This window comes from Notamacropus eugenii, chromosome 3 (assembly GCF_028372415.1).
Source record: "Notamacropus eugenii isolate mMacEug1 chromosome 3, mMacEug1.pri_v2, whole genome shotgun sequence".
In the NCBI taxonomy this organism is placed as follows: Eukaryota; Metazoa; Chordata; class Mammalia; order Diprotodontia; family Macropodidae; genus Notamacropus; species Notamacropus eugenii.
The window spans coordinates 311,191,283-311,216,222 of NC_092874.1; the positions used below are offsets into that span (position 1 = coordinate 311,191,283).

At 38.0% G+C, this 24,940-nt stretch overlaps 1 protein-coding gene across 8 annotated transcripts in view; it reads right to left on the minus strand.

Moving 5' to 3' along the window:
• Positions 1-24,940, minus strand: part of FOCAD (focadhesin) — a 341,519-nt gene that overhangs the window by 194,870 nt on the left and 121,709 nt on the right. For all 8 annotated transcript variants that reach the window (XR_011964355.1, XR_011964354.1, XM_072596662.1 and 5 more), the window contains 2 exons: positions 1,634-1,738; positions 124-225 (listed from right to left, as the gene is read on the minus strand). Coding sequence is in view for 6 of the 8 variants with exons in the window: in XM_072596662.1 (XP_072452763.1) it covers positions 124-225; positions 1,634-1,738 (207 nt within the window). In the remaining 2 variants the exon portion in view is untranslated. The remainder of the gene's footprint in view (positions 1-123; positions 226-1,633; positions 1,739-24,940) is intronic.

The window sequence follows — 24,940 nt, forward strand, 5'->3', positions numbered from 1 at the left end:
CAGTGCCTGGCACAATCAAGAAGTTTAATACAATTTTTTAACCTAAGATGAATCATAATTTACAGTGACAAAACATCCACTTGTGAAACAAAAGATTTTCAAAAGAGTTTATCTGGGGCTCACCTGTTTCTCCCACAAAGATGTCATTAGTCGTACAGTGACAGCTCGAAGTTGGGGAGTGTTTCCCAAAACTTGGATGACTCGCAGTATTTGGGAAACACAAACCTGGAAAATATGGCAGTTTAGGGGTTGTTCTCAGATTAACAACTTTAAAGTAACCTTCACATAATAAAGGACTTTAAGATTTGCAAAGGGTTTTACAAATATTATATCCTTCTGCAATGCCAGATGTCATTTTATAATTACAGAACAATATAATTTTAATAGATGGTCCATATTACACGTTTTATTATATATTTTGATATTTTAATATTATATAAATATATAATATCATCTCAGTGCATAGAGCACTGGGCCTGGAGTGTGAAAAGACTGAGTTCAAATTCAGTCTCGGACACTCACCAGTTACGTAACCCTAGTTGTGTCACTTAACCTATGTTTGCTTTAATTTACTGGAGAAGGAAATGGCAAAGCACTCCTCTATCTCTGCCAAGAAAATCCCATACAGAGGGGTGGGCATGGGGTGGCGGGGTGTCAGACGTTACCGAACATCAACACTCATCATTTCCTCATTCTGCCTCAGATGTTGTTATTTTTATAATTTTACAGATGAGGAAACAGGCAGAGCAGAGGTTATGGGACTTGTCCAAGGTCACACTGCTAGTCAGTGTCTGAGGCTGAATTTTAAATCAGGTCTTCCTGATTCCAGGTTTAGTGCTATATCCCCAGTGCAACCTAGCTGCTTCACATTAAGCTTAAGAATGTAATTAAATGAAGACTGCAGTCCATAGGCCTCTGAGTACGTGTGTGTAAGTGGTAGGTGAATGCAAGGAAACCAACCATCAGGTTTGATGGAATAGGGATTAAACTGAAGCCCTGCCAAGGCAAATACGGACACAAGATGATTCCGCAGTCTGGAATCTGAAGGTTATAATTACTATTTCTACAAAATGCACTGGTAAGTCATTTGTGGCACTTAGCAGCATAATGGAAAAAGCACTAGACTGAGAGTACACAGGCCTGAGTTTTAAATCCTGGCTCTACCACTTCTTAGCAGAGCAGCCTTGATCATGTCATTTAATCATTTTGTGCCCTGATCTCCTCTTCTATAAAATGAAAGGGATCAATTAAGGATCTGTGCTAATTTTCATCTTTAATTCCCATGAACCATCCACCACCTGCACTATCCCAGGAGTGGAGATTTGGAGTTGAAAGGGAAGTCAGAAGTCTTTGAGGCTGACTCCCTGACTTTATACAGGAGGAAGATGAGAAGAGAGAAGTCTGGTGATTTGCCCAGTCACAGAAGTACACGAGGCAGGATGTGAACTCGGCCCTTCCCGTCTCACAGCTCAGCACTCTGTTCATTCTGCTGCCTAGATGCTTCTGTTCATCTTAACCCAACAAGATAAACAATGCTTCATACTCTGAAGAATTTATAGGATTTGTTCATGATACAAAATCAGTTTCAAAATGTTGTTTCCTCTAGGAAAGGAAATTCCGTTCATATACTCACCTTATGTACCCCCAAAGTAGGTAAGGTATACAAAACATCAACATACAAAAGAGGTTCCAATGGTCTTCCAAGCTTGAACATTAAAACAGGGACTAGATTTGGTACCTAGAACAAACAGAAAAGGTATTTTAACTATGTTACTCACCTAGATAAAAACAGTACAAATGTCATTTTTCTTATCCCCAATGAATTTTAAAACAGAAATTAAATAATAAATTTAAATGTAAAATGTTCATAATATCAGTGCTGGTAAGCAATAAAAGAGCACCATTAAATAACATTGCTAATGATGTCTCATAATACCCTTCCTACTCTATCCTTTTCTCTTCCATTTGAAAAGCACTTATTGAACAATTATCTGCCTAATGATGATGCATAATAACAAAGGATTAACCCCAAAAGCCCTCAAGAAACTTACAATCTTATTACAGAACCAGTATATGTATGAAGTGGACAGCTGAGAGGTTCACTGGATAGGGAGCTGATTCTGAAGTCAGACAGACTCATCTTCCTGGGTTCAAATCTGATCTCAGACTTTCTAGCTTTGTGTCCCTAAATAAGTCCCTTAATTCTGTTTGCCTCAGTTTCTTCATCTTTAAAATGCACTTGAGAAGGATATGGCAAACCACTCCAGTTATCTTTGCCAAGAAAATCCCAAAAGGGGTCATGAAGAATAGGAAGTGACTGAACAACTAGCATAACCAATCAATCAATAAGGGACTACTGTGTACCAGGTACCATCCTAGGCCCTAGTACAAAGTACAATACAATCCCTAACCACAATGAGCTTACATTCTAATGGGGAGACAAGTACATAAAAAAATTAACAAGTACCTAGTATAAATATAGAGAACATAAATACAAAATTAATAAATACACAAATACGTGTTTTGTGCATTAACACAGAAGAGTTAAATGCAAGATACTATGGAAGGGAAAGTACCATCAAGTACCATCAGTTGGGGAAGTAGGAAAAGCTTCATGTAGAAAATGGTACGTGAGCTATACCTTAAAGGAAAAGAAGTACTTTATAAAGCAGACACAGAAGGAAGTACCTTCTAGGTAGAGACATCCATCTCCATAAAATTTAGGGGTTGAATTGAATGATCCAACCCTAATACCCTATAGGTCTATTAATTAGAAGACAACATAATGTATAATAAGGTACTAAACTGTGCGGTACAAATAGTAACATAGTAGTTCAAAAAAAGAAGTGGTTAAGGCCCTCTTTCCCTCTCTGAACACACAATGACTCTTGAGCAGAAGAAAAGTAACCAAATAACATGTCTGTGATATTTTTATAGACATTCTATTTTTCAAGTGTTGCACTGGACAACTACATTTTTACCTACTTGTTAAATTTTTTTATTGTTATTTCTCCCTGTGCTTCTCTGTCTTACAAATCCATACTCCTGGAAAGCATAGCAGGTATCTGATTCATTCCTTCCTAAGGGCCAAACAGAACACTAAACAATGAGCATTCACTCAGTAAGCATTTCTTAATGATGAGGATGCATCATAGAATAGTTTGATAGCATGCATTTAATGGCTACAACCTTAGGAAGCATAAATTTGGGGAGGATTTATGTTTTTCACATCCAGTGGAGCGATTATTGGAATAGAAATTCGACCACCTTCACTTTCGGCAATTGAAGTGAGACAAATTTCTTGTGTTGGCTCCTCAATCCCCATTTTAATTAAAAATAAAGGTTACCCTAGATTGCCTTCCCCTGTGTCTCAATGAATTATCCCTTCTGGAAACAGCTTTTACCAAGACACTTTGACAGACTCTTAATTCTAGAAAGGAAGTTGGGGAAATTTGCTAGCATCTTATAAAACAATATATTCTGACTTGTAGCCTTTAAGCAAATGTTTTCATTACACTTTGGGGAGTGAAACAACAAATATCTTTGCTTAATGTGCTCATCTGACAATATGGCTGGTATTCCCTTCTTTTGGCTAGGTTATGTTGGTTTTCCTTTCGGGAGAGGTGATGTGGAGAGGGGGGAAAGACAGATCTGGGAAATACACACATACATGCACATATATATATTTATATACATATATATAAATACACACACACACATATATACACATACACAAATAACTATTCTTAACCACTGAATCATCAATCCTACTACTAAGTATATGCCTCTCAAATATTCAATTGACTTAAGGGTCATTAAAATATATTGATACATTTGTAATTCTAAAATTTTAAAAATCATGGTGGGACTCTGATAGCAAAAAGAAAAACACCTAGAAACAAAGCAGATGTGTATTTATTGCGAGATTATTGTGAAGATTAGAGGAAAGAAATTTCATAAAATATGTTTATGCCAAAAGAACTGAGATTTGTAAAAAATGACACAGTGAAGGAAGCAGAACCAACAGGACGATAACTATTTTTTCTTTGTGAGGAAGGCAATAATATTAAAAATTAATTAAATTTTTTTCTTTTAAAAAAAGTCACATTCCCAGATCCACAATTTCCTTCACTATTAAGAAGCTAAATAAACAGAAAAAAATGGCATGAATACTTTTAATTCATGAATATTTTCTTCCAGCCTCATATTATGTAAACATATAGAATGTTTCCTAGTGGGAGGAGGAAATGCGTGTGGTGGTGAGAAGGCCAATAGTGTGTGCCTGTGAAAAGGCTATGGAAAATGGACAGGAGAAAGTATCATCTGTCCTACACTAGTATTCACAGGGTCTATCAGCAGGATAACTGATAATACACTTCTTTCTAAAAAGACATCTCTCTAGCATCCTCCCAACTTTTCTCATAAAAACTTTTCATACTTCATCTGCATGAAATGTTCCTGGGATAAAGGCAAGGGATAGGCTAGACAAAGCATGGCCAGAAAAAAATAACCTGTGGAGTGATAAATGTCTAACAATGGTACCCACTTCCAGTAAAATAAAACATTTACTTCCGGAAAAAAAAAAAACTGCAGGTTTCTCACAAACCAGTCAGTGATTGGAGAAATTATTTTTTTAATCGAGGGCTAATGTGGTTGAGTGCCCTTTAACTAACAAATGTATCTCTACTGTACAGTGTTGCTGCCTAGCACTGTGAGGGAAAAAGAGATGGCACCGGATTCTAATCCTACTTCTGCTCCATACTAAGCTGTGAGACGTAGCAAGTCCTTGCCTTTCTTTGGGGCTCAGTTTCCTCACTAGAAAATGAGAAAAATGAGAGGTTTAGATTTCATCATCTTTCCGTCCCTTCTAGCAATAAATTCAAGATCCTAATTCCCCCCCCTCCTACACGCAGAGATGTCATTTGCTACTCATTAAATGATGATAAAATATAGCCTCATTAAGAGAGCAATAAACAAACCTGGTCAGATAACTCAATTAGCCCAAAGACAATCACTGAGTTGAGAGGAAATAACAAAGCAAGTTTCCAAAAGGCTTTCTTCAACATCTGCTGTTATATTCTATTTTGAAATACAGTAAAATCTCAATTATTCCAAGCACTTAGCACAGGACTTGATTGACCACCTGATTAGCCAGAATGCAACTAACCAAAAGAATTAATTAATTGAATTTCCCCCCCTGTACTTGGCTTTTGGGAGAATGGAAAAATTTATGAAGAGAGGAGGGGCAAGAAGAGAGTGAGGGATTTTTTTTCTTATTTTGATATATTTTGTTTTTGTATCGCTTTTATTTCTGAAAACATCCTTCCTCTCTCCCTTCCTTAGCAAGCCATCTCCAGAACAAACATTAAGAAGAAAAGAGTTCAGCAAAACTAATTATACCAATTGTGTCTAATTATAAACGTAATGTTTCATACCCATATTCCCCCATCTCTAACAAAAAAAAGGGAGGCAGATGTATTTTCTCCTCTTCTCTTTGGGGACAAACTCAGTCACTATCAGGAATTTGTTTTGCAAATATAACAATAACAAATATAGCTAATGTCAGTACAGGGAGAATCTAACTGACTGCTTCTTGGAGTCTATTATCCCATAGTTTGTCCATGATTACACAAATACTGTTTGAGAATGGATTCGAACCCAGGCCTCTTCACTCCAAATTTTGTATGCTATTGTACTGTTAATGTATTTCTGCTTAACCTGAATATCTTTCACATCCATTAATAGGTCCATGTGAGCTGCTTAAATCACATGGAAGCCTAAGTCACATGTGGTGGGAGGATCTTGCTGAATGGGTGGAACAAGAAGAGTAGAACAGATCCAAGAGAAATGAGTGAGAGCAGTTACAGAGGAGCAGAGAGGATGCAGACAAGGAGACAGCTAGGATTTGAGTGTTGGTTTGTGGGAAGACCCCAGCAAGGGGGAAAGGGGGAAGGAGGAAGGCTTGGGAATGACGTTTCCCCCTGCAGTGATAATATGTATTGACTTCTTGGTTACTATGATGGATTTGGCTTTCTAGTGTTGGGATTTGTTTTTCTGGTGTCTGAATAAATGTTTTTCTTCTGCCTTCTATATGGAAAGTCTGTCATACTTTGTGATTCAGAACTACACCAGCATATTCACAGTCGCAAGTTGGTGCTGTGAATATTGCCTTGGCAATACAGCTATGTACAAGGATTTCTAAGATGCCTCAGATCTAAAATTCTGTAAGGTTATGATTGACAACAGAGCATGTCATTCCTAGCCCTCTGATCTTGTTAAAAGAAACTATTTCAGTAAGATTTCTGTGGAAGAAGTAATATCCTAAGGCATATAGCCCATCTCCATATAAGCAATGCTAGTTTTTCCTTAAGGAATAAAGACCAGACCAGTGATTTCATTGATAGAAGAAACACCAGGGTAAGGCAACTCCTTCTACAATTGCTAGTCAGGACCTTCATGAAGTTAAAAAAAGTCAGAGCCCTCAAAGTCAGCTACCCCTCTTTCAGGCTTCTGGCTAATGGATAAACCATTATGGGAAATACAAAAGCAAGGAAGCTGCACCCAAATGGATCAATTCCGTGTCCTAGCTGAACATCCTCTCCCTACTTGCTATGATAAAGTAAATCTCTTTTTGTTAGCTGTCAGATGTTTGATGTGTGTTCCAGTCTTGAACCTAAGTTAGCAGCAAAAGAAAGAGTGATCCCTGGCCTATTACAACTAGAGATCTCATTAATATGGGCACTCCTTCCACTGTCACAATCACAACCATTCATTTCTTCTTCTCATATGAAATTGTTGTCAAATGCCACTCATAAATCCTCCGCAAAAAGGAAGAGAATTTCCTCTAGATCATTTAATGTTTTGCACATATCAGTGCTACTCATTCAAGCTATTCATCAGATTTGGTTGGTTTTTTATTATTTTTTTAAATTAGGAACATAAATGTAAATATATTTCAATATAAAAAGAAAAATACATTGAATATAAAATAGTGAGCCACCATTATGCACCAATTATTACGTGTCTGTAAATGTAACGTAATAGTACCAACAATGTCCTGCATGTCTGTGTCTCCTACTGAATTTTCTTCTGCTATTTTCTGTGTATTATAAAAATTGTTTCACTGGCCTCCCTTCCTTCCTTCCTTCCTTCTTTCTTCTGTATCATTATCACTACCAGGGGTGTGCTAGAGTGAGCTGATACTAGTTCACAAAAAAGCAACTGCTAAATTTTCGATCTGAGCAGTCCAGCTTTGGAAATTGGCAAACACTACACATGAAGGCTTGATTTATTTTTTATAATTATTGTCTAAACTGAAGAAAGCAAGGAGAAAATGATAATGCAGATTAAATCTAAAAGGGTACTCTTTCAGAAAGCTGGATATAAAACATTTACCACACATCCTTGATAACTGCCTACCCACAATTCTACTCTCAAAAAAAAAAAAAAGGAGAAAACAAAGCCCTTCCTTGCAAGCAAAATAAGGTCATACATTAGGTTTGCCTCATTTTGCACTCTAGTCCATCACCAGCAAACACGTGGGATGCATGCTTTATCATTACCTGCAATCAGTTACCGCACTGATCAGAGTTCTTAAGTCTTTCAAAGATATTTCCCTTTATAATGCAGTAATCAACAGATAAACTGTTTTCCAAGTTCTGTTCTCTTTACTAAATCAGTTGATACAATTCTTCCCAGGGTTCTCTGAAACCATCCCTTTTCATTTACTATAGTGTAAAAATATTTCATTTTATTCACATACCATAATCTGTTTGACCATTCCTCAACTAATTTTTTTTCAATTCTTTTGCTACCTAAGTGCTGTAACAAATATTTTTGTACATATAGGCCTCAACACTTTTCCAGCAATATATATACATATATATGTATATCTTTGAAGATATCTTTTATGCCCCTTACTTCATGCATTTGTATTGTAACTGGTAATATAGCAAAGCAATGAAAAGACACATGATGGACACCAAGGATGACTTCCACGAAATAAGGAGTATAAAAGGTATCACCAAAGACATATATTACTGGAATAAATGATATACAAACTAAAAGGGACTGTGCTGTTCACTGAATAGCAGCCATATGGCATCAACAGGAGCATATCAGTATTATAAGATATGTGGTAGGCTTTGGGTACAGGAAACAGCTTGAGCTCATTAAAAAGGATACATAATTTCTCAAAAGGAAATCTAGTTCACTCTCCTCTTCCTATTAAATACTGGGTCCAACTCAGCAACTACGTGCAGTGTCTGTCCAAGACACATGTACTAATAAACCATTACAATGGACAATGCATATGAATACATGTGATAATTTGGAAAATATGCATTCTTCATAAAACTCATTTTTCCTGGGTGGATTACTAGCCCAATTTCTACTGAGCAGTCAGAAATAGCATTGTGGAATAACTTATAACCACATTAACCAGATGTTTATGCCACACCTACATCTTCCCATAAGTTTACACTTCATTCAAGGGGAAAAAACTTGGACCAGAAGTGACCTGGGTTCTAGTCCCAGCTCTGCAAGTAATCGAGCAAATCAATGATCCTCTTTGGACTATAATACTTTCCATAAAACAAGGGGATTGGATTCTCTAACATATCTTTCAAGTCTCATCCTCTAGTTCTATGTTTTCCCAAAGATAAGGAAGTATTGACACATTCTGTTAATGTTAAAGTTCTCACTTATTTTACAGAGGAACTAGACAGGACCTCTAAGGTCTCTTCCAGCTCTCTTTTGCTGGGAGGAAAAGGGGTCCCTACCTGTGATTTCACTATTATAGGAAATACCCAATCGGCAAACTTCCTTCACTAATTCAGACTGGAAACTACTCTATAACTTTTAAATTTAGAGCCAAACATACAAACCGTAACCCCAAAGTGTAAAGGTGTGCTCTTTCATTATTGCCTGCTAAACTAGAAACATATCAATAAGGGAATGTGTGATATTACCTACATAAAGGTTTAAAAACAACAAATATTTAAAGAGCATCTATTATGGGTGAGACATTTGTTCCACAAAACCAACACCCCCATCCTACAGGATGCTAAGCTTGCAAAATCCTAAAAAATATACACTTCAATTTCTGTTACAAGAAATACTGTGACACCAGAGATCCAATAGTAATGTCAGCGTGCCTCAAATAATAGCTAAATTGTTTTCAGCAAGGTTCAGTACAACAAAATTTAAAATATAACAAATATGGGTCCCTCTTTTTAAATCATTGCAATGAGTCCAACTGAGGTTTCAGTCGGATCTTACTATTCAGAGTCCTATTCACATAGTGTAGGAGTATACACTTCTGTTTGACTTATGATATTCAACCAGGGAGGCTGACCACTTCCAGGCAAAAAGGGAAGAATCAGGTCAAGAGTTAAGCTCCTTTAAGGACTCACATTTCTCCAGCTCTCAAAATAGATTTCCTTTAGTAGAACATGGCATATCCATGGTTCAACTGAGACATGCCTGGAGAGGAAGGCGGGAGCTAGTTATCCTTCATGCTGACAGGCATAAATATTTAAACTAAAGCTTTATTAAAAAGATTGTTTCATTTGTACAACAGAAAGCAGCTAAAATATACCTCTGGCTGATCATTACTGAGGATTTTATTGTGCTTTCAATCCTGGTCCACTTTATAGAATAAACCAATGCTCAATATAACCTAATTTGATGGGCAAATAATGGCAGGACTGGTCCAGGTACTTATAAATGCTAAATGTTTGGTAAATCTTACATTGGCTTTTGAACAGTTTCAAAAAGCAGACATGAAGATTCATTAGCTCTAAGCACATAGGAACCAGCTCAGAAGGCAGCCAAGTGAGTTGCCTAGCAACAGTGCATTTTGCATCTCTCCTTATCCCCAAAGATGCAGCAGTAGCAGCTAGGTCAAGCCTCTCATTAGCAACCTGACAAAGGGCTTCTTGCTCTCATTTTATAAAATTATTTGTATTTCTAAATGAAGCTCAAGAATCTAGGTATTATTAACAAAAATTACTATCATTGCTCCATTCATTCCTCCTCTCAAGGACCACTTGAGTAAATAAGTTTTAATGCATATATCAAACTGTTTACCTGTAACAAAAGCAGCCCCTGCCAAACCCAGCAGGATTTATATGCCAATTCATATTTCTCTGTTTTATGTCTTTTCAGGTATTATAATAATGCACCTGGGGGTGGGGGGGAAGGAGATGGTGGAATAAAATGACAATAAGAAAAAAAATCCATTTTATTAAAAAAAACCCACAAATATTAATTTAAATCCTTCCAGAATTTCATTTTCATAATTAGTTGTTATACCATCACTATTTCCTCTCTTCCCCCAATCAAAAAAAAAAAAAAAAAGGTGGGAGGAGTAACAGAGGAGACTCATAGTCAAGAGACAGACAGACACTAGAGAACTGCAGTCAAACAGGTTTGCAGTTTATAATGAAAGTAATCTACTGGCAAGGAAATTCACTTCCCAATTTAATAACCATGTTACAGAGCTGGACCTCAGATCAATACCAATTCATTCACCTCTATAAAATTACTTCAGGTATATATTCTGCGAAAAGCTTGCATTCTATTAGATATAAAATATTTAATACAATAATCCCCCTAACTTAAATCCAAACACTCTTAAAAGATACAAGCAAAAATTATGAAGAAAAATAGTTTTAATTTCATACCACAAAAGTATTTAAGACCAGGAATGACTTAATACCCTAGTGTCTTAACAAAAAGAAAGGAAAAAAAGCAGTAATAAACACACCATCAACATTCTCCCAAGAGAACATACTACAACAAACACCCCAGCCAGCAATAGCATTAATAGATGCAGATAAGGATGGTGTCATGAGAAACATTTCAAGGCAATTTTCATCAAACCAAATCAAATGTGATAGATTTTTCTTAACTTGACTTCTACCTAAAGAGAATAACGCAAACAATTAGTTCCCTTCTTTTCTTCCTCACTCTTTCCACACTGAAAAATAGCAGAGAATGAATCTTCAGAAAGATTTTCCAGAAGGGTGTCATTTACCACTAAAATATTTCATTTCAGCAGTTGAAAGACTATAAAAGGGGTGAATGTCCTCCAGAGCCTCCAGTAATGGTAATTCATCTTCTCTTACTATTCATAAGTGATCCCTCAGTGAGATGATTTAATTCACACACATATCATACACACCCCCCCCACCTGCCCCAGCCTCCTGCTTATAGCAGGGTTGGTTTCACACACAATATAATAACAGTTTTTGCACAACAATACAATTCATTCGATTAAAGAGACAGTGGAACTGTATTAAGGCTTTTGTGAAGGGCATGCACCATTGCCTCTTCAGCAAGCTTGATTTAAACCAAACTAATAAATGTATGCAGGACTATGTGTACATTTTTCCATCTTTAAAAAATAAAATAATTTCACGACTTTCTTCTGGAATGTGGCTGCCTGAGGCTTCCACATCCCTTAAGTCAGAAAGATAACGGAGAACTATGCAGGGATCATCACATGTTGTGAGGCATGATCGGTCTCCACTAGGCAACAGAGACAGGTATATTGCACGCACTCCCAAATGGTTTAAGTGAAATCCCATTAGTGTCTTGAGGGGGAATAATGAAGAAGGACAAAAGAGACCAAACTGGTTACTGGGATTAGTTTTCTGCCTCACAACATTTCAACAATGCACCATTAATTATAAAGACAATCCAGCGTCTGCCTAGAAAGGTTTTCCTGACGTTGAAATGTATACTACTATTTAGAGTCTCAGACAATTGGAGAAGGGAAAACAACGTAAAAGGTGTGAAATGATACAAGCCCATCTAGCAACAGTATCTATGGCTAGTAACAATTACAACAACAGCAAAAATAACACTGGGGAAATACAGTGAAATACAATACAGTGGGGAAAACACTAGCTTTGGTGTCCTGGGTTCAAATCTCACCTCTGAGCTTTAGGACGTGCGGTTCCCTGGACAAAACATAGAGGCCCCAATTTCCTTATCTATAAAATGGGGGAATTAGATAAGATGACCAAAGTGTCTTCCAGTACATGTATACAGCCCTTTAAGGTTTGCAAAGTTGTAGCCTCACACCACTGTAGCCTCCGAACAACCCAGTGAGGGTTGATGCTTCAGCTATTATTAGCCTCAATGTACAGGTGAGGAAACCGGCTAAAAGTCTTTCTGGGATTAAGTCTCAAAGTCAGTAGATAAGGCCAGATTCATAACCAGCTGATTCTATCCACTGTGCTGTTAATTTATGAAACAGCACTGTGATATTCAATACCCACAAAAACCAAAAGCCATACATTTCCAAGTACGTGTCTCCTTCCTGTGACAATTACCTTCTCAGCTGATTAGATGAGCAAAGTTAAAAGGTCCTAAAATCCTGTGCTTCACAGAAGCTCTAGGACACTCCTTGGTAATTCTGTCCACACAACTTTAAATTACAGTGGGAAACCTAATTCTTCTCCTCACTTTCTGAACACTGTCAAGATCTTCATCAATAGAATAAACTCCAAAGGATTCACATGGACATGGGAGTTTCAGAGTCCTTTGGGGTAAAAAGTCTGTTGTAATGTCACACTTCCCTCCATGAAAGCCTTCTTTCTCTTTAACCTAGGACACACAGTACTGGTCAGCACCAAACATTGCTGAAGAGTTGGGGGATAAAGTGATTTCAATAATCTCTTCTTTTCAAGAAAGGGGCCAGGAGGCATGCCTCTTGAATTCAAACAGACCCATGAGAGTCTGATATCACTGTGATTTAAGATACATAGATCTTAAACTCCAGCAACCAAGGCGTAGCTTTGTGGACACATAACTAATCAGAAGACATACCAAAATCTTTTTTGGGGGGGAGGGGCAAGAGGGAGAGGAGGAGGGAGGGACTAGAGAAGGAGATGGATAAAGACAGGGACATGACTGCATGGCTATAAGGAAAAAAGAAAACTCCCTCTACCATCGCAAATTGGAAATTTGTCTAAAATTTAAATTCTTAGCTACAGGAGCTCTTAATCTTTGTTTTTTCTTGAACCCTTTGGGCAGTCTGGCAAACCCTATGGATTCCTTTACAGAATAATGCTTTTTAAATGCATAAAATGCATGTTTACAAAGGAAATCAATTGCAATGAAACACAATACAGTTATCAATATTTTTCAAAACAATTTTACTGGCACCAAGAACTTCCATCTTAGTCATCCAGGGCATGATTGGCCCCCAGAGTCACAGAGCCGATATGTGACCTAAGCAGAACTTGAACAAAGATCCTCCTAACTTTGAAAGCTGGCTTTTTATCCACCATGAAACAGGTCTTTCCAGAAATGAAATACAAACACAAAAAGCTGATGAATGGATGTGAGCAGTCAAAAACGACAGAATATCCACCATTTACCAATTACTTAACTGTAGGGAATCATAAAAAAGAAAAGTGGCTGCTGGCTACTCAAAGGGCTTACGATCAAATATCAGAGAAATCTGCTGAGCCCTCAGCCTGTAACACATCTTGTTAGAAATGAAACGCTGAAATTCTTCTATGGATTGAGGAGCCCAGTTTAGTCAGGTTAAGATGGCCAGGGCTTAGCACCTGGCACACAGTAAGTGATTAATAAATGTTTACCAACTGACTGACTTCATGAACAGCTGCAAAAGAGCCTCATTTTCCCATCTGTGCTCCCTTCCAAAAAAAAAGATATAAAAAAATCAGACCAAGTAACAGTCAAGAAATCCAAAGAAAAACTGTAATAACGACCTGCTCTCAGTCAGCTCTGTACTGCCAAAAAGAGAGTGAGACACCTGTGGGCACTGGGAGAAGGGTGCTGTCAGAGAAATCAGTGGGAGGATTGAATGGACGAGAGACTCTTCAGGGACACAAGAAGCTTGAAGCAATTACCACCTTGGGCAAAAAGCCCAGACAACTCTGATGAAGAAGCTCCAGAGACTGTTCTCAGCTAAAGAATTGAGGCCAGGAGTTAGCAAGGCTCAAAAGAACACACCCAAAGGACGGCACAAGACCAGAGTGCTCTACCCCTGGATACAAGACAGATCCCGGAGGATGCAGTAGGGGCTGAAATGTATCAAGCTTTTAAGTACACACATGAGAGCGAAAATGGAAGCCAAGGTAAGAGCACAGGAAAGTAATGTCAGGACTACATAGTGAAGAGCTCTGGAAAGGAAAAAAAATGGAGGAATAATAGCACAGAATGAGAAGTAGAAAACCTTGCTCTCTGATGATTAGATTGGACTAAACAAAAATTAGTGGTTCTATGAATCAAGATGAAATATTCAGAGAAAATTAAAATATGAAAGAAAAAAACACAAGAGAATCAGGGACAAGATAGACCACAAAAAAGGGAGGAAATCAAAAAAGTTTTGGTCATCCACATGATCACAGGAAGACCAACACAATGAAACTTGAGGTGGATCAAGCAATACAAAAAAGTTTACAAACAATAAATGTAACAAATGGCAGAAAAGGTTCATCAGTGAAGGTTACTGAAGCTCTATCCTCACTGCAAAAGTAGAAAGTGACAAATTTAGGTACTGGTTCAAATGCCACAAAGTAGTACATGAATTACTAGCAAGATGCTTTACCAGCTTCCTCTCAGACCCCACTTTTCTCATTTTCTTTTTAAAAATTTTTTATTTATTTTTAACTTATGGAATAAAACCAACATTTCCATAACATAGGATAATAAAAAAGGTTGATTGCACATGAAACTCTACATCTATTACATATTCCTTTTAAATATGTAATAATCATGTAAATTTCTTTTTTTTGCTTTTTTTCCCTTCCCCCCAGATGGCTTACCATTAGACACAAATATGAATACATATGTATGTATGTACGTATGCATATGTAAAATTATTCTACAAATACTTCATTTCCCATTTTTCTTATAACAGATGTCACCTATTTATTGTCCAAGGGTGAGAACACAAGTAACGCCCCACAAATATAAGCAAATTATGTGTTTTTATATATTACAGAAAGTATTCACAGCATAGAGCAATCAAAATAAATCTGTGAACTCATGCAAGAAAAAAATACATAGGACAATGAGCTAAGTGCATCAAAAAACAACTTAGAATCAATTTTCTCATTGTTGAACAAATTACTCAAAGGTGATTTCACAAACATATTGCCTTTGTTAATTATGGTAAAGTCTGACTTGTCTCTACACTTCCAATGGTTTACTCACCTGTAGCAAACACATAAAATAGATTCAGACAGAGTAAGAATGGTAAATAATGTCTACATGGAAAACTGTTGTCTCTTTAAAACATATCACCAATCAACTATGCCCAAAGGGCTACAAAAATGTGCATACCCTTCACCCAGTAATACCACTTCTCGGACTATATCCCAAAGAGATCATAAAAATAGGATAAGGTCCCACATGTACAAACGTATTTATAGCAGCTCTTTCTGTGGTGTCGAGGAGATGCCCATCAACTGGGGAATGGTTGAACAAGCTGTGGTATATGAATGCAATGGAATACTATTCTGCTATAAGAAATGATGAACAAGCAGACTTCTGAAAAACCTGGAAAGACTTATATAAACTGATGCTGAGTGAAATGAGCAGAACCAGGAGAACATTATACGCATTAACAGCCACAATGTGAGAGGACTGTTTCTGATAGACTAAGCCCTTCACAGCAATGCAAGGACCTAAAACATTCCCAAAGGACTCTTGAGACAAAATGCCATCCACATGCAGAGAAAGAAATATAGAATCGGAACACAGAATGAAACAGACTACTTTCTCTTGTGATAAGTTTTGTTTTTTCTCATGGTTTCTTCCATTCATTTTCATTCTTCTATGCAACATGACTAATGTGAAAATGTGTTTAATAACAACATATGTGAAGAACCCATATAAGACTGCATGCCCTCTTGGGGAGGGAGGGGAGAGGGAGAGGGAGAAAATTTAAGACTTATGGAAGTGATTGTTGAAAACTGGAAACAAATAAACTTTTAAAAAATGTAAAAAAAATATCAGAATCAACCAATCAATCAACAATAAACATTTATTAAGTACCTACTATGTGCCAGGCCTTATACTAGTTGTTAGAGATGTAAAAGCAATAAATGGAAAGATTCTGTCTCTCAAGATGTGTATGTATATAATGCATATTGTTGTTTTTCTGTCATTTCAATCATGTCCAACTCCTTGGGACACCACTGGGAATTTTTTTTGGCAAAGACACTGGAGTGGTCTGCCATTTCCTTCTCCAGCTCATTTTACAGATAAGGAAACTGAGGCAAACAGCGTTAAATGACTCAACCAGGGTCACACGGTTAGTGTCAGAGGACAGATTGGAACTCAGGAAGATGAATCTTTCTGACTATAGACCTGACATCCTTTCCACTGAGACATCTGGCTGTCCCATGTATATGTACAGAATTAAAGTATTTGAACAACCATGTAAGAAGAAGAATTTACAAAGTAATTCATGATACTAACCATTGGGGGAATGGGGAAAGGCACAATTTAGGACAGGGGTGGGGAACCTCCAGGCTTGAGGCCACATGTGTGGCCTTCTAGGTCCTCAAGTAGGGCCTTTGACTGACTTTTCCCCAACCCTGGTTTGGGAGGTGATGCTTGAGCTTGAAGGAAATTAAGGAGGTAAAGGTGAGGATGGCAATACAATATAGGCAGATGGGGGAGGAGGGACAAAAAACATCACAGAGGATGGAGATGTGGGAGAGAGTGCCATACTTAAGGATTAGTTACAAGGTCAACTTAGCTGGATTGTAAAATGCACGAAGAGTAATCACTAAAAGCAAAGGTAGAAAGTCAGACTAAATTATGAAAGTCATTAAAAGTCAAATAGTGGAGTTTATGTTCAATCCTAAAGGTAACAGGGAGCCAGAGGAATTCATTAGGTAGGTGAGAGAAATGGTTAGATAATGGATTGGGCTATTATAATAATCCAGGTAAGAGGTGATGAGGGTTTGACCCAAGATGAGAATAGAGAGAGTCAGACGCAGAACATCTTGGGACAACAAAAAGAGGAAGATCTGACAACTCTCTGAATAAATGGGATGAAGGAGAGTGAGAGGTCAACCATAACGCGAAAGTGACCAAGCTAAAAAACTGGAATAAAGAGAAGTTTGGAAGACAGGTCAGTTTTGAAGGAAAGATAATGGGTTTTGTTTTGGACATGTTGAGCTTCAGATGTGTAGAGAACAGCCAGGTTGCAATGTCCAATGGGCAATAGGAACTCATGAGAAATACTGAGACTAGATACAGGGCTGTAGGAATCATCAGCAAGGAGGTGGTCATTAAACTGAAGGAATCTGATGAGAAAAAAGAGACAGAAAAGAGAACTCAGACTGGCTTTGAGGTACACCCACAGTTAGTGGTTCATGAGATAGATGATGACTCAGCAAAGAGACTGAGAAGGAATGGTTATGTGGTTAGGAAGAAAACCAATTGAAACTGCTCTTTTCAAAGTTATCGAGATGTTACTAATGATTCCTTAAAGGCCAAATTTAGTAGCTTCTTCTTGATCCTTTGCTGTTATGGATCACTATCTCCTATCTCTGAGTCATTATAACACTGTTGTTAACCTCTTGGTTCTCCTCCTACCTGACCACTCTATCTTAACCCCCTTTGCTGGATCATTATCATATCAATTAATCATGGGCATTCTTCAAGCCTTTTTCCTAAGCTTTCTTCTCTTTTCACTCTAATTATTTTGATGATTTTGTCAGCTCCCAGGGGTTCAATTAGATCTATGCAAATGATTCCCAGATCTATACTTCCAGCCCTATTTTCTTTCCTGATTTCCAATCCCACATCACCAACTTTCTTTTAAGCATTTGGGATTGAGTGTCCCTACAGCATTTCAAATTCAACATGTCCAAAACAAAACTCATTATCTTTGTCCCCAAAATTGCCTCTCCTTCCCAACTTATGAAGAATGAGAGCCTAAAGTCTTTGGATCACTCAGAGAAAGGATGAAAGGACAGAAGCAAGATAGGACAGAAGAAAAGAAGGCAAAAGCAAGGAGAAAAGGAGGGGGAAAGAGGAACGGAGGGGGGGACAGGAAAGGGGGACAGCGAGGGCAGGGTAGAAAGGAGGAGGAGGGGGAGGGGAAAGGGAGATGCAAGGATGACACCAAAGTTGTGAGCCTGGGTAACTGGGAAGATGGTAGTTCACATAACAGTACACAAAAACTTCCTCCCTCTCTCCTTTCTTTCCACCCTCCCTTAATTCCTCTGAGTGATCAGAAGACTTCAGGTTCTGATCACCTGCTCAGGCTGGCTCCTCCTCTTAGAGTAAAAGGAACAGGTATATATAAAGAGAGAGTGTATTCGGCACGCAAATACTCGCCCTGTGTAAGTTCTTCATACAATAGTCTTTTTGGCAAGCATACATTTTGCATTTGGACAACATGGCCTATCCATCAGCATGGTGTTCTCTGCAGTAGAGTTTGAATGCTTGGCATTTCATTTCAATAAAGACCTTCAGTGTCTGGTACCTTATCCTGCCAGGTGATCTTCAGAATCTTCCTAAGACAATTCAAATGGAAATGATTCAGTTTCCTGGAATGGCACTGGTAGACTGTCCATGTTTCACAGGCATACCACAATGAAGTCAGCACAACAGCTCCACAGACCTTCAGTCTGGTAGTCAGTTGAATACCCTCTTCTCTCCCATACTTTCCACAGGGTAAAAAAGAAATAGTAGAGGGAAAGCACTGGAACTAGAAGGGATTGGAAGAAAGTTTTCTGTAAATGGAAATTTAGCTGGAACTTAAAGAAAACCAAGGAGGTCAGAAAGCAGAGAGGATGAGAAAGAGCAGGAGGAGAGCCAAAGAAAATGCCTAGAGATGTGAAAATTAAGTTATTGATCTTGTATTTTATATTTCACTCTGTACTTAATTCTATAACTCTATTCCATATTTGATGTAAAAACCTTTTTTTTTTTAAAAGCTTTTTCTTTGTCTCTGTGAAGCTCATGAGTTCAAAAGTTCAGTCTCCCTCTCTCCAGTTAGATGCAAAGGTTTAAGCTTTCCATAACCACTGTTAATTAAAGAAAAACTGATCTAAGTTTAAGAGGTTTGATATTCTCACAAAACACTTCAATTCTAAGGGAATTGTTATCTCAGCATCATCTGCAGATCACTTTTTGCCAAGGAAGCTTGGTATCCCTCATAACTCCAACTTCTGAGAAACTCCGTAATTCTGTGTTATTCTTCAGGGCTGACAAGCTGACCTTATGTCCTCTTATCCTCATCCTTGTGAAAAATAAAATAAAATAAATGTTTTAAGGTCTTATCTCATTCCCAATTACCTGTGAGTCTGCTGCTCCAGTACGCTATCAATGACCTCAGGATGCAGCTGGGTCACATAAGTTCACAAATCACTCCTTGAAGACAGAGGGGGATAGTCTGGGTCCCATGTTTGTATAAACTCTTTACCTTAATGTAACCAATCATGATCCCTCACCTCCATGATGCCGCCAATCCCATTACCAGTAATACGATTTCTGTTCAGTTCTTTGTTCTAGGCTTATAAAAATGAGCTACAGCATCTTCAATTGTGGGTCTTCAATTAGAAAGTGAACCACTAATTTCTTCATTATTGGGTAGCGCCCCTGTCAATAAATGTTATCTTGCTTGGAGAGAAATTTACCTCAATCTACCTTTTTGTCAAATTTCACTTCAGAGAGAGTTAAGAGGCAGTGTCTCATTACTGTGGAAGAGTACACTCAAGGTTTTTGAGGGAAATATTTTGTTACTACAATTCTTTCAATGGCATCTCAGTAAGCGCCTTTATTTTAAGCTAACTGTTTCTACTGGCTGACTAGTAAAGGTAAGCACATCAGTTGGGGCTCATGAGCCTTAACAACTGCAGACCCACAGAAAATCTTGAACTTGACATATGCTTGTCAAGGGACACAACCTATGAGTAAAGCTGGAAGGCATAACATATACAGTGTCCTGATATGCTTTGTTATATTGAGTAAATGTTTTGAATTGGAGCCCCAAAACAAATTATTTTTTTATTCTAGCTGTATCTCCATAGTGTTTTTAGTAAGTTTTCTGCTTCCTTTTGATTTCCAACTCCAGTAGGATATTATGTTCTCCTAAAAGAAACCATTCCTTTGTGGATGTATATATCATACTGATGCTCAGTAAATAGTTTCAAGAATACCTATCTCAGAAATATGGAAATACTGGCAATTCTTGCTTTCCATCTACATAAAGCAATCTTAACATAATGCAAATTTGCCAGTGGACTCAGGGAAGGAAGGGAGGGAAGAAGGGGTGTGGAAGAAAGAAGCTGGTACATGGTTCAAGGACATGAAGGGCCAGAACCAAGAAATGAAAATAGGAGGAGGAACATGCACATGGGGGGCTGGCCAGAACCAACAGGAAAAAGACAGAGGCAAGGGTGACACATGAAGCTGGATAGAGACAACACAGGACCAGTGACATGCGGGGACCAGAGCCAGCCAGAATATGGACACATGCCAGTGGGACACTGCAATAAACTCTCCTCTCTGGGGCCCTGAGGTCTCAGGCCAAGCCCCTGATCCTGCCATACCACTGGTGGTCTCTCCCTGCATTCAGTCTTCTGTTTTTGCTTCCAGGTATTTGAGTGGTTATTGTTCTGTGGGGGAGCCCACAAAGCACCAAGTCAAGAAGAGGAGCAGAAAGAAAGGGCACGGTACTGTACAGTACAGTTAACATAGGTGTCTTTTGGGAATGCAGATTTGTTTCAGAATTCTTCTCATAAAGTCAAATTTGTCTGTCTATAAACATGATATTGTTTCTCTAGCCTTTAGAAAGCCAAGATTCCTTTTCTGGCTATTTCAGCTGCTTGTATCTGAAATGACTTTTTAGTCTAATCTCCAAAATCATTCGTTCATTCTTGAAGCAACATTATTCTTTCAACAAGCACACTTCTTTTTGTGTGTGAACTTCCTCAGCAGAAAAGAAAGCCATCTTGGCTTTTGTCATCTTTCCTCAGTGTCAATAGGAGCTTTTTATTCAGGTCAGGTCCAGCACCCTCTTCAATAACATTGGTTAACCTTTTCAGATGACTACCTAATTTTTAAAAATTTACTGAATGTTGTTTTCTCCAGATAAATGCCAATCTACTGTTCTTGCTAACAGCTGAGTTTACATCACACATGAATCTGGCTGAACCAGATAGTGGTTACCTAGACTATTATTATCTATTGGTTATATGTATAATGACATACAACAATAAATATGTAATATAATCAATAACAATCATATATTATATTATACATAATAACTCTATACATAATACATATTCGTTATGTAGAATAAGTCTAGTACTCATGTAATGCACATATATAAAAACCATAATGTTGTCAACAAATGATTTAGATTTGAAGAACATGACAGCACTCACTCCTAGTAAGCTAAAACTGAACAACAAAATGCCCGAGTAACATTTAGTCCACAACAGTGATAATAAACATGGGCATACTGCTTCATCATTATGCAAACAATACATAACAGAGTCAGTCGCTTGCATGGAATCCAAAGCAACTGCCTTCTTTATATATTTTCCCATTTCATGGCCACAAAAGCAAATTTGTTTTGTTTTGTTTTTAATCTCAATGAAGACCTCAAGCAAAGACATGCAAAAGCAACGGAAAAGAGAATTGTTCCAAATTCCCAGGACACCCATTCCTGCCAAAAGGGTTCACAGATATCTGTTTTAAATTAATACCCTATAAGACCTTTCAAAAACATCTGCCAACTGAAAATTCCTGGGAGAGCAGCGGCCCCATTTTGAGGAATTATTTAGTTACTGTCGTCACTTAAAACTGTACGTGTTACAAACTGGTTTTTTATTTCAGAAGGGAGGGGGGAACTACATTAGGGACCAGATGTAAGATATTAAAGTCCTATGTTTTGTTCTTCTTGCACTATGGGAATTTAAAGTTGCTACTTCGATATTTCATCATTTCTATGCTCTATAAGTAGGGGAAAAAATTAACCACAAAATCAGTAGGCTTACAATTTAAATCTAACAAAGACAAGTTAGAATTAATCACAAAAGATAAAATAAAATAACATAAAATAAAGGAACTGTGCAAAAGGGAATTTAGTTCATCATTTAGGAGTTCTTAACCTTGACCGTGTCCTGGGTCCCAGTGGCAGTCTGGTGAACACATGCAAAATAAAACACACAAGATTTCAAAGGAAATCAAACACTAGTAAAATAAAGATGTATTTTTCCCCATCCAAGTTCACAGACTCCTTACACCCCTAAGTTAAGAACCCTTGATTTAGAAGAATATAGTCATCATGTCTGTAGTCTAAGTTCAGCATAAATGATCTATTTGTAATAGACGTGACTAACTTTCCAACAGGGGTTTCCATCTTTTATATCTTTACATCCACTTATTCTAGTAACAACAAGACAGAGAGACAAAGATAACTCTTCCAAGAACCCACAGGAAATCTACTGGTACTGAGAAATCCTAATGCCTCCCCATCTTTCAAAACGAGAATCTTGCGATTCTTACCTATGATGTTCTCCGTCTGAGTCTTGCCACCAACAACGTAGAAACAACTGAAATGAATAGATTAAGAGAGTTTCCCTCAAACCCACACATACAGCTCTGACAGGTCCTCCCTGCTGCTAAGGGAGGATTCTAACCCGAGAGAGAGAGAGAGAGAGAGAGAGAGAGAGAGAGAGAGAGAGAGAGAGAGAGAGAGAGAGACAGTGTCTGTGGGTATCTTGTAGGTATGTAGTTAATTTTCTTGTTTGTCTCTCTCATTAGAATATGAGCTCCCTGAGAGCAGAAGATTTTTGCCATTGTTTTTATCTCCATGGCTTAGCACTGTGCCTAATTCAACAGTAAGCACTTAACAAAACATTTGTTTGCTGACTGACTGACACATACTACCTGTACGGCCCTGGGCAAATCTAAAACTGTAAGTTATAGGAGAAGAAACAGCCTCTCACAAACAAGAATTTTCTTACCTATACTAATGAAATTACAAATCCAGTCCCTATTATAATTTTGAAGAAAAACTTAAATCCTCTGAACAAAAATCAAGTGCCCACCATATATAAAGCTATGGAAACACAAAGTAAGATAATTCCTGCCCTGAGGAAGTTGAATTTCATGAACAAATTACAATTTTTTTTTAAAGGGAAAAGAGAAAATCAGAGGACAAATGGATCTGTAATCTCATCAATTTAGGTGTTTCTTCTCTGTTTATCCTCCTTGACTCTAGTTCAAGCTTTCTAATGTATTCACCATAAAGGTTTTATGCAAAGTGCTAGTGCTGAGGTCTAGGGGGGTTGGGAACCCTTGAATTCAAGGGCAAATGATGCAGGTCCTGCCTGCAATGAATTTGACCCAAGCTTTCTTTCAATCAGAGACAAGGTTTATTAAAACACTGGTTGGGGTGGGCAAGATGAGCCTTTGTATGGCAAATGAAAGAGGGCCAGATTCGTAACGAATCGGAGCACTTTAATGGAGGCAAGATGGACCTTTTTTATACAGAACACTGTGGGAAAATCCAGATGTGATCTAGGAGTGGCAGAGAATGGGTCCAAATGGAATTAAAAAGTGGTGGTCTAGCTAGGGTGGGCCCAGCTGTAGACAATGAGGGCCACAATGAAAGAATTAGCTGGGAAGGGTAGGGTGCCCCAGGTGAATGCCAGGGACCTGGACCACAGGAAAGTCCAGGGGTTTTTCCTTTTTGGGGTCCATATCCCAAAGATATAGTCTTTTCCTTTTAGTGGTTTAGATCCCATCCTCATCACTAGGAATCTCCTTCAATTGCCCCTGACAATGAAAGGTACCAACAACTCCAGTGCTCCACTTTCACATCCTACCCTGCCATTAATTGAGACCATTTGCCTCTGATCCCTCCCCACTTAGACCAACATTTTTCACACCTGATCTGGAACTCCCTACCCTGAACTAAAGAATTCACATCAGAAGACTAGGGGATGTTAACCCACTCATTTTAGTAGCCCCCAAGTGAGAGCTGACCCTAGACACCAGACCATGCTGTATCTTCACATCCCATCAAACTATCCAGCCAGGACATCTCACCATATATCCGTGCCACAATGTGGCACAAATACTTTCAACTCAACCTCTTCAACCACCCTCAAACATTTTCAACCCAACATTCTGGGTACAGTATTAAAAAAAAGGAGTAAAACCGTTACTAATGATAATCTCTGTGACTTCTCAGACCAAAACTACATTCACTAGACATGAATACCAGATATGCAATATTTTCTTCTCTTAAGATGCAAATTTCTTGAGGGAAGAAACTGTCTCTCTTTTTTTACATTTATATCCTCAACCCTAAGCACATAGTAAACTTAAAAACACTTTTTAAATCATTTTCATTCATTGCTATATTTTCCAGCCTGCTCCTATCTAAAAGGTATCTCTCCATTTTCTTCTCTGTGGATATTCACTTTTAATTCTTCTTCAACTATGGAGCTCCACACAGCAAAAGTAAAACAATAATATTAAAAAGTTAATAATCATTAACTGGAACAAATTCAAAGCCATTAAATGAGCTTAGCAACTTTTCTGGATGTTGCCACAATATCCCAAATCCTTTTATCAGATCATAACATTTCTCCCTAAGGCTTGCTAAACCTAATCTTTATCTTTATAGTGATAAGGGTTCTCAAACCCATTGGTGAGTTAGGGGGGTGTCTACCCCAAGCATGTGAAGACTTCCTTGGTGGAATGGGCGGATGAGAACAATTCGTTCCAACGGCCATGAAGGCAGAGTAGGGCACTTAGAGCTTGGTTAGCCACAGAAGACACCAAGGTCATCCACTGCATCCTGAGCCATCACCAGCCATCTTGACTCTGTCTTGCCACTGGACTATGATGACTCCAGAGGAGAGACTGAGGCTGATGACTTCGTGCAACTCTGCCTCACTTATATACAATA